This window comes from Rhipicephalus microplus, chromosome 9 (genome assembly GCF_043290135.1).
Source record: "Rhipicephalus microplus isolate Deutch F79 chromosome 9, USDA_Rmic, whole genome shotgun sequence".
Taxonomy (NCBI): domain Eukaryota; kingdom Metazoa; phylum Arthropoda; class Arachnida; order Ixodida; family Ixodidae; genus Rhipicephalus; species Rhipicephalus microplus.
The window spans coordinates 63,235,001-63,251,050 of record NC_134708.1 but is presented as its reverse complement, the minus strand read 5'-3'; the positions used below and the strand labels follow the sequence as shown (position 1 = coordinate 63,251,050).

The 16,050-nt window shown below is 47.2% G+C and overlaps 1 protein-coding gene across 2 annotated transcripts in view; it reads right to left on the bottom strand.

Annotated features, from left to right (window-relative positions):
* Positions 1-543: 543 nt before the first annotated feature.
* Positions 544-16,050, bottom strand: part of Src42A (Tyrosine-protein kinase Src42A) — an 86,961-nt gene continuing 71,454 nt past the window's right edge. The window contains exons 4-7 of one of the 2 annotated variants that reach the window (XM_075873747.1): positions 12,549-12,734; positions 11,589-11,916; positions 9,359-9,543; positions 544-1,070 (exon numbers count right to left, since the gene is read on the bottom strand). In XM_075873747.1, coding sequence (XP_075729862.1) covers positions 888-1,070; positions 9,359-9,543; positions 11,589-11,916; positions 12,549-12,734 — 882 coding nt within the window. In that variant the 3' untranslated portion in view covers positions 544-887. The remainder of the gene's footprint in view (positions 1,071-9,358; positions 9,544-11,588; positions 11,917-12,548; positions 12,735-16,050) is intronic. The other variant, XM_075873746.1, reaches the window with a different exon arrangement.

The following is a 16,050-nucleotide window of genomic DNA, read 5'->3' as shown; positions in this document are numbered from 1 at the left end:
CTCTTATGTCAACAAGAGGTGTACATGAACAAGTACATATATTTGTGGTGTAACTAACCATAACTCTGCCCAGGAATGCCACAATCTTGTATGGGTCACTGTAGTGAGCTGATGAACAACTCAATTTTCGGCAATATGCAATCGAATGCCTCCTGATTTCAGCACCGAAAACTGCCAATCATTACTAAGTAACACTGTAAGTTAAGACAACAATGCCAATGAAAGCTCGTAATATAAAAAACAAAGGGTAGAAATCGGCTGTTGCATATGGAGAGGCACCAGAGCAATGGATATGCAATTGGCAAAGTATAAAATAAGCCCTCAAGCACAGGCGCAAGCCCCACGCAAATCATGGCCCGTTGTGGGGAAGCATATTGGCAGCTTGAAGGTCACTGATGACCTCTCGATATCACTGCAAGAAACCACGCCGTGTTAGTCAGTCCACAATGCCTTGCCACTGCCACGAAACTCGGGAGTACAGTAAGACATCCAGACAAAGCATGCTGTGTCATCTGTCACACAAGTTGAAGGCGAGGTGCACTTCCGGAAGTAGACCCAGCTGTCCACTGCTTTGCCAACGCCATGGGATCTCGGAGAATGCGGAGCCCCTGAGGCCTGCGCCCGCTGGAATGCATTGCAACGTCGTTGCCGCAAGTGGCCGGCGATGTAAGTATATGTGCTGATGCTTGTGTCTGGTGAGGGCCACTGCTGGCATCACATGGTAACTGCCTCGCGGATGTGCCACAGAAACAAGACGATCGTGGGAAATGGTGAGCCTCGCATATCGCACTTCTTCTGCTTCCCGTCTCTCTTCTCCAGCATGTCTCTCAGTAGATGGATGGCGCGGTGACCGCCTGCGGCTGGCAGCAGAGGCCGCCACCGGAACGTCAGTAGGCCATGGCGGCCTCCTTGTACTCCGAACCCTCCATGGTGAAGAAGTCCTCGAGCTTCCACTGCAGCGTCTCGAACGTGGGCCGCTTCATCGGGTCCTTGTGCCACGTCTCCAGCATGATCTCGTACAGTGCCGGAGGACAGCCCGGAGGGCAGGGCATCCTGTAGCCGTGCTCAACCTAGAGGGCAAACAAAAAGACCTTGATCTCAGTAAGCCCTAATCACATAACTCTAAATCCAACACTTAATTAGTGCTGATCCTGCTTTAATCCCATGCTAATACTGTGGTTAATGCAGCACTAATGTAGTTTTTGCGCAGGTATTGGGGCAGAGTCTAGCCCCTGAATAACGAAATCGCCTGGAAAGAAATTTTCGTTCACCGTCATGAAAAATTTCAATGTCACAGAAATGAAAGAAGACGTCCCGCAATTATACTTCGCACGACCAATATTCATTTGATTAAGTTGCTGATCTCACTTTGTTCGACGTTGAAAGCATAACGGCTCGAAAAGCTTGACGGAGCCCGATGGTTACTCCTCCCAACTTAAGCCTTGCATAGCTTAGCTTCGTCGTCGTCATGGGCACCGCAGCGAACATGGGTTATGACAAATGCATCAAGAACATTGCACAAATTTAAGGGGGGACGCGGCCCTTGAAAACCGAAAAATCGCGAAAAAGTCGGTTTTGAAAAACCACATTTTTGGGTTGTATGTCTCATAAACTACCGTAAAAACCCGCATATAGCTCGGACCCGCATATAGTCCGGGGTGTAATTCGGGGATAGCAAACGTGAGAAAAAAAGTTTTCACCCGAATATAGTCCGAGGAAAATGGAAAAAATGCATTTATTGACATTTCATTCATCCTCGTCGTCGGACGCACTCTCTTCCGAAGCTCCCTTGTCGGAAATGTTCTCCCACAGCACATCATCCTCAGTGCCATCAAGCGCGTTGGAGATGGAGCACTTTTTGAAGGCGCGGCAAACGAGCGCCTCTGGAATGCAGGCCCAAGCCTCGACTATCCACGAGCAGAGCATCGCTGGCGAGGCCCGTTTCAGCCGTCCGGCAGGGGTCACTTCTGGTTCTCCGGACCTCATCCACTCCACGTACAGGCGCTTGACATGGTCCTTAAATGGCTTATTAAGGCACACATCAAGCGGCTGCAGCTGTGATGTCATCCCTCCCGGGATGACGACGAGCTCGGTGCGGGAGTCGCGCAGCAGTCGCTTTACGGAGTCGGCCAGGTGACACCGAAACGCGTCGAGCACAAGCATCGAAGGGAGCCCCAGCAGTGCTCCGGGCCGTCGACACCACACGGACTTTATCCAGTCAAGGACTAACGATTCGTCCATCCACCCCTTGTCCTGGCAGCGGACGACGACATTTTTCGGGAACTTCTCCCCCTTCGGCAGCGTCTTTCGTTTGAACACCACGTAGGGTGGCAGCTTGCGACCGTCAGCCGTGCAGGATAACATTACAGTCACCCGCGTTTTTTCGTTTCCAGTCGACCGCACGATAACTTGCCTGGAGCCTTTTTGATGCACCGTCAGCGCCGAGGGCATATCCAGGTAGACCGGCGTCTGATCCGCGTTGCCGATCTGGCCCAGCTGAAAGGGGACTGCCTTTCGCAACACAATTATGTACCTTTGAAAAGCCACGAGGTGCTCTTCGTAGCTCTCTGGTAGCTTCTGGGAGATCGACGTACGCCGACGTAGGGAGAACCCAGCGCGGCGCATGAAGCGAGACACCCAATGCTTGCTCGCTTTGAAATCCTCCGGCTGAATGCCTTTGTCTCGAGCGATCTCCCTTGCCTTCGCTTGTAGCAGCTCGATGTTGACAGCGAGATGTGCAGCTCGCTGCTCCCGCACAAAGTCTGTGAGTTCTCGTTCCACGTCAGGAAATGCTCCATTTTTTGGTCCGCGGAAACTTTTTCGCTGGCCGCTGCATGCAAAGAGGGCTTCCTTCTGCTTCCGCCAACCGCGAATGCTCCGCTCGTTGACTCCGAACTGCCGCTCCGCGGCACAGTTGCCGATGGTTTCGGCAGCAGCGATAACTTTTCTTTTAAAAGCAGCAGAGTACTGCCTGCGCGGTCCTGACATGGCGTAAAATCACAGGAGCAAAATCGAGGCCGTCATTATGGGCACCAAGTTGAAGCAAAGGCCACTGACCAACTGACCAGTTAAGACTAACGCCGCTAACACTACCTAGCGCAGAAGCGCGCAGACAGCTGATGATGATGATAGCACCGCGCTATGCCGAAACCGAAACTGAATTTGGGCCGAAAATTCTTGGGACCCGCATATAGTACGGGGCCGAAATTTCGCACCCTAAAATCTAGAAAAAAACCCCGGGCTATACGCGGGTTTTTACGGTACCTATTCTGTAATTATCAGCACCTAATTCAACCGCAAAGTGCAAAAAAAAATACTATTTTCGAGGCCGCCGCGGCGTCCAAAACAGGCGCAAATTCCGAAATCAAACTAAACTTCGCGCGCGCGCCATTCCCGGACCATGCGGTCGTCCCGCGCCATCTTGGTGTTGTTATGACCGTGAATTCTTTCTTTCTCGTTCGCCGCCTTGCAAAATGGCGTCGGCAGCACAGTTGAGACACTATTGGCGTTTTCCCGCGATGTGATGCGGAGCGCTGATTGGCTAGAGCAGCGCATTCATATCTCGCGGGAGAAAGCGTGCCCGCCATTGGCTGCTGTGCAGCAGCGGGGGCGGTCGCTCCTCTCGATGGCGCGTCCAGCGCGCTCACTTCGTTGTTGCTCTCTGCTCCGTCCGCCTCGACAGACGTCTGCTTACGAGCCGCTCTTCGCCTTGTGCTATCTTTTCGATCATTTTCTCTCATTTTTTTTTCTTTTTGCACTAGTTCTGTGCCTTTCGTCTTTGTTGTTGCGGGCGATGCCGGCAACGAAGCCGAAGTCAGTGCGGAAGTCCGGTGCGCAGAGGCGCGCTATGCGGCTTGTACGATCATCGAAATTCCACTATTCTGCTGCGGGTGCCGACTGCGTAGACGCTTGCAGCGACGGAACTGTGTTGTCGGCTGTCGCCAGTCGAGAATCCGACACATCGAGTGTGGCTGGAGCCGCAAATGCACCGAGTGTTTCCGAGATCGCCGGGCTCGACACGTGCTCCGAATCGATGCCATCCAGTGTGACACCGAGTGCTTCTGATATCGCCGGACCCAGCACTTCGTCTGAATCGGTGCCGCCATCGAGCGTGAGTGGACCGTCGCTTCATCTGCGGACGCGTTTCCTAACGAAGGAAGAAATCGATGCGAATGCGAAACGTCGTGACGTCGTTCGCGCTGAACTCGAGTCTACGCCGGCGACGCAGAAGAAATTTCAACTGATGCAGCCGGCTCTTGCACCTGCAGTGACAAGTGAGGGCGAACATTTTTCGCTCGTTCAAATGAACATCTTTAACGTCGTGCTCAGCCGCACAGTGTGCAAAGAATGTTTGAAAGGTGCTATGACTGTCCGAGAGAGCACCAAGCTTGGACTTGCAACAAAACTTGAAGTCGTGTGCGCCTCTTGTGGCACCGTCGATAAATTATGGACATCACCCCGCAAAAAGGACACGCAGGCCTTCGATGTAAATGTCCGCGCCATAATGGCTATAAAGCAAATAGGCAAGGGGCAAACAGCTCTTGATGACTTTTGGGCTGCCATAAACGTCTCTTACAGAGGTCTTGACCACAAGACGTTTCAAAAGCACTTGAAAGAGACGTTCAGGAAGCCAGAGGCCACCGCTTTGGAGAAGTTAATGCTGATTCTGCCACAGCAGTGATCAAAACATGTAAAGAAATGGACCCCAGCTTCTGCAAGGACATCAGCGTAGTGTACGATGGCACATGGCATAAGCGGGGTCACACATCACACATCGGAGTGGGATCGGTAATTGACTTCTTTACAGGTCTCATCTTGAATGCTGTAGTTCTTTCAAACCACTGCCTTGGATGCCAAACAGGGCCCAAACCTGGAGATGCAGCATACGAAAGCTGGCAGAAGCACCACATTTGCCAGAAAAACACAGATGCAAAATCGGGAAGCATGGAAGTGGAAGCAGGCTTGACTCTCTTTGGGCGGTCTGTATCCAAGCATGGCCTGCGGTACACCACTCTTGTGTCCGACGGAGACAGCCGTACCTTCGCTGCCCTCACAGAAGAGAATGTGTACGGGCTAGTGCCAATTGTAAAAGAAGAATGTCTGAACCATGTTCAGAAAAGGATTGGAAGTGCTCTTCGAAACATTGTGCAGAAAAGTGATAAGCCACTGAGTGGGAAGGGGAAGCTGACTAAAGCCCTCATTGAAAAGCTGACAGGATATTATGGTTGGGCCCTGAGAAACAATTCAACTGACCTAACAGCCATGCAGCGTGTAGTGATAGCAACATATCACCACGTCACATCGACTGACCAGGACCCTCACCATGAACTTTGCCCTGAGGGGGCTCAATCGTGGTGCCGCCATAGAGCTGCAGAGGCAAAGCGTGAGCCACAGCCAAAACATAAACACAGCCTACCGGACTATGTCGCTGCAGCTATGCTGCCCATCTACGAAAGACTGTCACAAAAGTCGCTTCTTCAGCGCTGCCTGGGAGCGAAAACGCAAAATGCATCAGAATCATTGATTGATTTGATTTGTGGGGTTTAACGTCCCAAAACCACCATTTGATTATGAGAGACGCCGTAGTGGAGGGCTCCGGAAATTTTGACCACCTGGGGTTCTTTAACGTGCACCCAAATCTAAGTACACGGGCCTACAACATTTCCGCCTCCATCGGAAATGCAGCCGCCGCAGCCGGGAATCGAACCCACGACCTGCGGGTCAGCAGCCGAGTACCTTAGCCACTAGACCACCGTGGCGGGGCTGCATCAGAATCATTCCACTCCATTCTGTGGTCTCTGATGCCGAAGGAACAACACTCATCCTTGATCGCGGTAGAAACAGCACTGCATGAAGCAGTGCTGCGCTACAATGCCGGCTGCTGCAAAGCAACCCAAGCGATATCGGACTCCATTGGACTTCAACCAGGTCATCTGGCCATCCAGCGAGCTCGTGAAAAAAACGCTTTACGCCTAAAAAAGAATTCTAAAAAACACCAAGAGAAGATGGAGGCCAGGCAAAAGAAGAAAAAAGTGCGCCAGGACACTTCTAGCTACTGTGCTGGAGCTTTTTGAAGAAAACACGTGTTTTGAACTTTCTCGGCCTGTTTTCTCAGAACGGATTTTTTTGCTAGTTGTGGTGCTGAGGAAAGCAAGAACTCGAAAACCGTTCATCAGATTTGTGTGCCGTTTTTTTTTTTGTATTCTGTTTCTGAATGACCTTGCAAGGGCGTAACAAGCTCCTTTTTTTAAAAATTGGTGCTGTTAATTTATAATAAACAATTAATTTTTGATGAATCTGGTCATTACTGGTTACATCAAATTCAAAGTTGCGTGAAAATTTGGGGGGGGGGGGGGAATTAAAAAAAACGGCTTTGTAGCGCCCTGGGATAGCTATCAAGGAATGACCACAATGAATTTCAGCTTTCTACTATGTCCTGGGATTTCTCACGACTCTTCCTCAGGCACCCATGTGAAGCACCCAGTTAAACCTCAATAACTCTGGAACTAAGAAACACAGCTTCGTGAAACTTAGCAGTTGTGCTAGTTTTATTATAGTGAACAACCCCTGAAAGTTTCATCCAGATATCCTAAAAAATAAAAAAAGTTCGGTCTCCAGGGTAGCCTCCCCCCTTAAGTACTTTCCTTTGTTGCGTTTTGTTTAGGCTCGTACGAATATTTGAAGCATTTGAATATTTGCACGAATAGTAGAGTAGTGGAATTGGTTTCAATTCAAATTTAAATTACTGATAATTTTGAAGTATTCGCAATGAACGAATGGATTTAAATTAATTCACATGTAACCCTCTGTAAAAGTGGTTGCACTACAGTGTAGAAGTGCTAAGCCATGAAAGAACCTGTCCAGGAGAAATCCGCTCTACCACGAAGCCCCACTTCAACTTTAAAGGGCCCTGCAACACTTTTTGAGCACGGTCAAAAAACATTGCTAATCTGAAGTAGAATCTCTCGAGAACATGCGAGCCAAATATTACAGGACAGCACCGGACCTGAAAGTCACAATTATTGTCAAAGGAGCTAAAAATTGCTTTCTCTTCTCTCGACAAATGACGGAAGATGTTCACAAATCGCTCGTAGAAGGCCATGTATCAGTCATTGGCTTATATGAACATGGCCCGCTCTGCCGTTAAGGACTGCCATGGGAGGCAGAGACTTTTCCATGCGTGCGTGCTCAATCACACTGAAAAAGCCGCATGTTCGAAGAAAAAATTTTAAAGAAGCTATCAAAGTCACGAGGCGCGCGTGACGTGTTTTCTTTGCTCTTGCCATCCCCCCCTGCTTAGCTTCCAGCGCTTTCGTCAAGAGGAGAAAAGAGGGGATGCAAGTGCAGCATGCGACAAATTTCAACTCTGCTCGTACTGGACGGATTCTTCGAAAAAATGTTTGCGGCATTGGATTCATGAGACAATAAGCTTCTTCAGTGAATTCATTCTATGGTTACTTGAAAAAGTGTTGCAAAGCCCTTTAAGGTGAAGATTAATACACCTGTCACACAGGCACCCGCGACCACCGTTTAACTCCCTCTTCCTCACAACAACGAAGATGTGGTCCTTGCCGTACAGCACCCTTACGCAAACGAAGGTAAATAAACCATTTCGCAAAGGAAGTTCAGCGATCTCACTTTGCAGCGGATTGAGGTATTCTTGTCCCTAGTAGTCTTCAAGTCAGAAACAAAACTTCTAGCACTAAATTGCTGCAGTGAGAATAGTAATAGATTTTGGCAACATTAAATGTTTTTTTGTTGCACTACTAATTCATATGTGTGTTTCTTTTTTTCATACGGTGTGTGTGTATGTGTGTGTGTGTGCTTCCGTGCGTGCATGCGTGCGTGCGCGCGCCCGCTTGCTTGCTAGAGTGCAGCTACTCTCCACACCGATGTCTTCCGCAATGTGGGCTCACGAGGCAAGAAAACACAAGAACTTTTGTTTATAAACCACAGTCGAATCTCATTATTTGAACATGCTTAATTCAAACTTGAGGTTAATTAGAACTGATGCTGTGGTCCAGTAAAATTATGTGTATTCCAATGGGCGAAAAGGCCCTGTAATTCGAACCGCAAGCACTGTGATAGCTAATTCGAACATACCGCACTCCAAAAATGTTCTCAGCACCACGCCCAATCCTGTAGCGGCACCTCCGACACCTCAACGCTGTGCGCGAAGAAGGAAAAGAAGAAAAGGACAGAAAAGGCTGCGGTGCAATGTTGGCTCTCTCTCAAATGCTGATCTGCGACGTGCCTGTGCCATGCTTTTCCCTTTTCCATCCCTGCCACGTTGACCCTTCTCCTTTCAACAACACCCACGAAGAGAGCAAAAAAAAAAAAAAAAAAAGCTGCCGTGGAGTGTTGGTTCTCTCTCAAATGCCGATCTGCTTCTCTCCTCGCAGATACACTCTTTTCTCGTCACGTGCTGGCCACGCTGGACATCGCCGCACGCAACTTGTCTTGCCAGGGGAATGCTGAAGCTGAAGTTGATATGCCTTGCAAGCTGCGTGCAAAATTGATTGACTCGCTGCAAGGCAAACATGTGCAGATCCGCATCACCGGTTACTTCAATTAATGATGGATGTCCTGTGATTTGTGAATAAATATGTAAGTCTTCTGAAACTTCCCCCATGTGTGTTAGCTCAATGCACATGCGCCACTGCATGGTGAGCCCTCCATTCATTTAGCTTTCATTAATTCATACTTCTTTTAATTTGAACAAATTTTCGGGCCCCCTTCGAGCTCGAGTTATCAAGATTCGACTGTAGTACAGCACGGTGCAATTGTAAACAAGCATAGTGTTAGGCACAAGGTGGCCAGCATTGCTACATTTAGCAAATGCATTTTCATTTGAAATAATCTTTAATGCTGTGTTCGCTTCGGACCTATTTAATAGCACGCTTTTGTAAAAACCGCATAACGAATATTCACAAGAAAAGCAGCTATAGATGAAATTAGGATATTTCTGCGAAAATCAGCAGCACCAGATGAGCCCCCTCACGGCAACTATTGCAACCTTGTCATTGCCGTGTGATACTGCCACAACTCTATCTCTGTCGATCGCGCTCGGGGAGATTTATAGTGACGGGAGTTTAACAGAGCTCGGTGGCAGTCGTGTGACAGGGGTATAAAACCAGTGACATAACAGTCTGTGTCTATCTGTATGGGAAAGTCAATTATCTGAAAGACTCATGAAGTGCTTAAGTAATGAAAATGAGGAAGGGCTATTGGACAGAGCGTTTATGCAAATTCTATATGGGGGAGACTGTGTTGATCATTGGCGGAGCAAACATTTTTTTCTTGGGTTGCAACCAGCTATACTGATGCACTTGACAGAGAGTACCATGAGCTTGCTTACCTGGTGAAGAACCTCGGCATTGGTCATGCCCGGGTAAGGAATGCGTCCGTAGGTGACCAGCTCGGTCAGCAGGATACCAAAGGACCAGACATCTGACTTGATGGAAAACTTGGAGTAGTTGGCCGCCTCGGGTGCCGTCCACTTTATGGGAAAGCGAGCACCCACGCGGGCCTCGTACTCGTCCTCTGCAAACAGCACGACGAGACGACTCGCAGTCAGTGAAACGCATTATTTTCAGAAAACATCATTTAGGTAAGCGCTGCACGATGCCTCAGGGAAGTGCAAAACCTCCACGGACAAACCATAAAAACTGTAGTGAGTGCATTTTTAGGAGCGAAGCTCCTTTTAGTCTAACCTTGCCCTGTGTCAGGCGTAACTGGCAGTATCTCCCGAACAGTGTAATAGATGATGCTGTCTCATCATCATTTCTCATCTCATTTCCTAGATGGCGTTGGTCCCATAGCAGTGTGTGCAATAGAATCACGATGCATACAGCGTAGCTTGTCTCTGTTTTATCACAAGTGCTTCTGTGAAATTAAGGCTAGCACGTTCAACCATAAGTAAGAAAGGATACACACCAATGCGGTCGCAATGCCATTTCGATATGAGGTAAAATAGAGGCAGCAACCCCCGCCCTTCTTTACATCAGTGAAAGGAGCGGAGAGTCTCGCAACACCTGCAGAAAGCTGTAGGGGTTCCTGAAAGCCAGAAAATTTTAGAACCACTGTCCTACGTAGCAGCTTCTTTGTCAGAGAAGGGTTCGGGGAAGTTCTTCAAGAAATTTATGGCCATGACCATACTATCGAGCGAATTCCTCAAAACACTCGTGAATGTGGTGGCTGCTCCAGACCTCCCAAAGAAAAACATCAGAAAGGAAGAGACCTCAGTATGACTAGTCACAGAAAAACTAGGTTTCAAACACACATTTCTTACTCAAAATTTCAATCTCAGAGTGCAGCCTCTAAATGCCTCCCAATGACAGGGACTGCCATGTTGGTGTGGTTTGTGTGGCATCATGAAATGAGGAGTCGCAGCTTTGTCGTCTACTTTCAAACTGTGCAACACCACACTAAATGTATTTGGTCGAATTTTTCTGCAGTCTCTGATACCCAAAGGCATAGCAAGGGTGTCACCGTTGAAGAGCGTAGAAAATTCCTTCACTCTAACGATAACATGCTGCAGAAAAACGCCAGAAATAACACGGTGGGGTTAACATGCCATGCAAGACTCGAACTTGAATTTCGGTGGCATGATCCGACAACTGAAATTTCATACCTCAGCAACATTACTATAACATCTGCATTCATTTCATCTACTGCATGCTTCACTCACAGTTGCCTATTCTAAAGAAAGGATCACTATCACAATCACTGACAATATTCTGGAGCCCCATCTGCATTAAAATCAGATGCCATAGAAGGAAGAGCTGATTGCTTTACAGAACCCAGTACATCAACAAAGCACTACAAAGCACCAGCTCGTGCCTGTCTCTTTTTAACCATAGCATGTATAAGTGCGGTACATAAAATAGAGAAACACGACAGACATTGAGATAAGTTAGCGCATACCTATCACAACATCTGAGTCACGTTTCTTTTATAAACCACGCTTACACATGCTATACGTTCACGGATGACCAAATCCCCTAAGCAGCAACCCTTCCGCCTCTCTTGCAGATATTCTGGAACAGGTAAAATGTTTGAAATCAAGAACATGACAAAAGCTCATCTGGTCAGGAATGCTCATGGCGAAAAAAAAAGGGAAAGACGCCGACAAAAAAAGCACTTTATTGTTACCAAACGTTCTGGTCCCTATACCTAAGTCGAAACGCCAGTGAAGTTCTCATTGGTCGGCGTCTTCCTTTCACCTTTGACCACCGATAATATGTTTACGCACAAAATAAAACTCTGCACAAGCATAACTTTTTCTCAAACAGTGTGTTAGTGGGTGGAGAAGTAGCCGCATTTGTCAGGAAAATAAGATTAAAACTCCACTTCCATTGTCAACGTTGACGAACGGGCACAAACCGAGCGCGTCTTAGCATGCTGAGGAGGTCGAGAGTGCCGGGAGCGGGAGGAGACGAGAGCCGGAAAGTGCGAGAGAGAGAGCGGGGTTCAGGGACGACCGGGACGAGTGCCGTGCTTGCGGGGAGCCGGCCCCAGAGTGGCGGTGGTGGCGTCAGCAGAAGAAGAGAGACAAAGGAGAAGAGGAAAGAAGCAGGCCCACTCACGCCCACCTTTGATGAGCCGCGCGAGACCGAAGTCCGCTATCTTGACCACGTTGGCATCGCCGACAAGGATGTTGCGCGCGGCTAGGTCGCGGTGGATGTAGTTCTGGGCCTCGAGGTAGGCCATGCCAGCCGCAATCTGGGCGGCCATGTCGATTAGCTGGGGCAGCTGGAGCGAGCGGCCCTTGCCCTGCAGGAACTCGAGGAGCGAGCCGTGCTTCATGAGCTCTGTGATGATGTAGATGGGCTCCTCGAGGGTGCACACCGCATACAACTGCACCAGCTTCTGGTGGCGCAGCTTCTTCATTATTTGTGCTTCGGCCAAAAAGTCCTGCACAAAGTTGTAGAGATTTCAGAAACCCTGGACGCGTACATGTATCAGTGAATGTCTGTGGTACACTGTTCTATGCAGAGCAGTGTAAACGACACGAAGACTAAGTAACACAAGCGATCCACAATAAATCGAGTGCTCGAATAACAAAACGCAGTCTCCAAACCTTTTTGTATATCCATTGTTACAGCATGCACAACAGCCTATTATACATCAACATGGTTACCCACTTTCCAGATGTAGTAAAAACATCTGGCAGGGCTTCGTCTAACCACAATACTTTCGAGACATGTTTTTGTGTTCCATGAGTGACATTGCCCGAAAAACATGCAAGAAGGCAAGTTGTTCATGACAACACTACCACAAAAAAATTTGTACCAGCAGACAAGTGGAATACGCCTTGTTGATGCCATTTGAATGCTGTACTTACTCAGTACAGTCGATGTCATAACTCAGCGTCTCATATCATGCCCTTCGGTTGCCCAATAATCCCCAACAGCTGAGAAGTATGCAAACTCTTCTGAAGTCATAAAAAGGCAAAAAGTTCACTCTCCCTAAAAAAGGCCGATGAAAAGTGCCTCTAAAATCTGGTCCAGTGCAAGAAGAAAGAAAAGCAACATAGCGCAACGCACCTTCGGGTCCATAGTTCCTGGCTTGAGCGTCTTGATGGCGACAGGTGTGGTGTTGTTCCAGAGGCCTTCCCAGACCTCACCAAACTGACCCTGACCAAGCTTGCGGACGAACTTAAGGGAGCTCCGCTCAATCTCCCATTGGTCGCGCGTCGAATGCGACAGGCCGCTGGTCATAGGCTTCTCTACCTGCAACAGACATTGACACAGTTCAAAACACCATCTGGCAAGTGCTGAGCAAGCTGAACAATCTTGAAACTGCCAGCACTTCCTTTATGCACCAAATGATAGCAGCACATTTTTGACACGCGTGCCACACAAGCAGAATAAATTAAATACAGTAGCAAAGGCATTAAGCTTCTGAATTACATTTCTCTGGTGAAGCCGCAACACATTTAATCTCAATGGCAATTTACCTCATGATGTCGGAACAATAAATCCTGAAATAAGGAATGTTGGGGTAAGAGTAAAAATAAATGTGCATCCTTTACAAATCTCAAATGCAGTGAAGGCTAGTAAGCACGGAAATAAGCATACAACAGTGCCGTTAGATGGAATTTGTTCCTGTACTTTGAAACGTTGCAACTGACCACTGCAACATTGGTCATTGCATGCTGAATTCGATGCCCAGGATCAAGATAGGGCATGCCATGTCAAAGCCGTTTGATTCTGAATTAAATTTTGCTACATGCCACTATACAATAATGTAAGATTTGTTAAATGTCACTTATAGTATATGTTTTGCACAACAGATATGATTTCAAATGTTTCAAGTATATTGCACTGTGTAAGCCATAGCATCGAGAGTAGACATTTTGCAGTCAAATTAATTCAGACGATTGCATTAAGTAGCTCATGACATTAAGGCAAATGACATCACGCTAGCATGTGTGACACTACACTAATGACATGAAGTTCTAAGGCAATATGCAATTAATGTCATTTTCTATGCCTATGTGGCACATGATTAGGTTTGGTGCAAACTAAACTGAAAGTATACGGTTACATAGAGCCTTACATAAACTCCTTCACAGGTTACATAGGTTACATAAACTCCTTCACAGTTCCTTCAAGTGCCCACAGCTCCTAAAGAGCCTTTTAGAGCTTCTTTAAGAGCACCTTGGCTACAGGATCATGACGCTCCTTTAGGAGCCATGGGCTGCCAAAGTAGTCATATATAGTAACTTCACACAGTTCCTTCAAGAGCCCACAGCTCCTATGGCAGCACCTTGGCTACATGATCCTGAAGCTCCTTTAGGGGCCATTGACTGCCAAAAGAGCACTATACAGCAACTCCTTCAGAGTTCCTTCAAGTGCCTGCAGCTCCTAAAGAGCTCTTTACAGCGCCTTTAGGAGCACCTTGGCTCCAGGACCTGACGCTCCTTTAGGAGCCATGGGCTGCGAAAGGAGCCGTATAAAGTAACTTCTTTACAGTTTCTTCAAGTGCCCACAGCTCCTTTCGGAGCACCTTGGCTATAGGATCCTGAAACTCCTTTAGGAGCCATGGACTGCCAAAGGAGCTATATACAGTAATTTCACACAGTCCTTTCAAGAGCCCACAGCTCCTTTAAGGGCCATGGACTGCCAAAGGAGCATTATATGGTAACTCCTTCAGAGTTCTTTCAAGCGCTTGCAACTCCTAAAAAAATCTTTACAGCTCCTTTAGGAGCACTTTGGCTCCAGGATATTGAAGTTTCTTTACGAGCCATGGGCTGCCAAAGGAGCCATATACAGTAACTCCTTCACAGTTCCTTCAAGTGCCCACAGCTCCTAAAGAGCTCTGTACAGATACTTTAGGTGCTCCTTGGCTCCAGGATTGTGAAGCTTTAGGAGCCATGAACTGCTAAAGGAGTCACAGTGACTTCAATGCAAACCATTGAAATTGGCTCCCATTGCAGGGGGCAAAATTACATGAACAGTTCTTGAAGGTATACAAGACCAGACATAACAACATGCTGTTAGGCCCAGACACAGGTGTACTCAAGAGGACATAACGTTGCTGAAAGGTGGCTGTACTCATTGTACGATAGGATAAGCACACTGTCCAGCTTTTTGTAGGATCTGCAATAACAAGAAGTGCTTTCAGGCTGAGGCAGTACAAATTGCAAGAGTAAGTGTCAAAGCATCCACAGCAAGTGCAAATGTTGGTGGACAGTACAGTATACAATTTAAAAAAGCAGCCATGCTTCAGTGCACTTGTACCAGCTCACCAACTGGCCACAATCAGACCCTTGGACATATTTTTACTTGTTTGTTTCCTGTGAATACAGCAGCACAATGCAGCAGTTCCCAAAAAGTTGCTACAGTGACATGTTATCGTACCATATAGTATGTTGAAAAGAGGCTTTTTAGTTTTACTAAAGGAATCTTTACTGTTAAAAATTTTCTTCCATGGCAACAGCACAGCACTGAGCACAGCACTGATGCTTCTGAAGTACTTTTATGGATTGCATTGTTGTCTGTGTATAAAGAGTTGTAAAACATATTTTTCTTCAAGAGTGGCTTCAGCATCATAATTTTCTTTTTGCAGCTAGTGCTTTCGTGTGCGAGGCCAGTGACATATGCCAAGTAATATCTGCCTTCGGTTTCCATCTCCTCTTCACGATCTAAGAAAAAAATTAGTTTCACCTTTAAAACCTATATAACAAGCACAGGTAATGAGCAACAATAGTAGCTAGCAAGACATGCTGGAAATAAATGCCTTAGAGATGTTTTGCTGGGCCATTTTTGTGCAATAAACTTCACTTCAGTCAATACTGTTTTAGCCTTCAGAAGTAAGTTTGTTCATGCTCATCCACAAGTCAATATTACCAAACGCACCACTATAGAAGGGAGGTTTCAAATGAGTAATTTTTTTTTTAATCTCCGATATCTCGGATAGCGATGCGAGAAGACACAGAAATAGCTTGTAGCAAGAACAAACAACTGTCCAATGCGAAACTTCTGAGGTTGATAGCATAAATCTTCCTTGCCCATCTTAATGCCATGAGATTTTTCCTGATGCCGTGTTAAGTGCTACTAATTACCAAACCAGCGCAACAATAACAAAGAATGCATCATCATAATGCATGTAAACACTGTATTTCATTCACAGTGCCTTTGGGAACAAGGCATGAACTTCAATAGCCAAGAAAGAGCACAAAAAACTGTCTGCTCCCTACAACAAGCATTAGGCCACACTGCATTGCAAAGCTTTAGCGAACAAAATAGTTTGCCAGCCGTACACACTTGCAGACATTTCATGAAAATTGGGGCAGCAATGCACGAATGATCCAAAGACTAAAGAAACAATGAAGCTTGTGGCCTTACGCTCTTCCTCACCCTCCTTTCCCCTTTCCATCCCTAGCTATGCTATACTATACTATACAAGACTATGTCATGCTTTGCCCTCTACCTTTTCAGGCAGCCCGGCTGGGCTGCAGGAATTACGCACCTTCTTCTTCTGGCCACTATCACCACCACCACCACCACATTTTCCCTTTTTCTCTTCCTCACATTCCCCCTC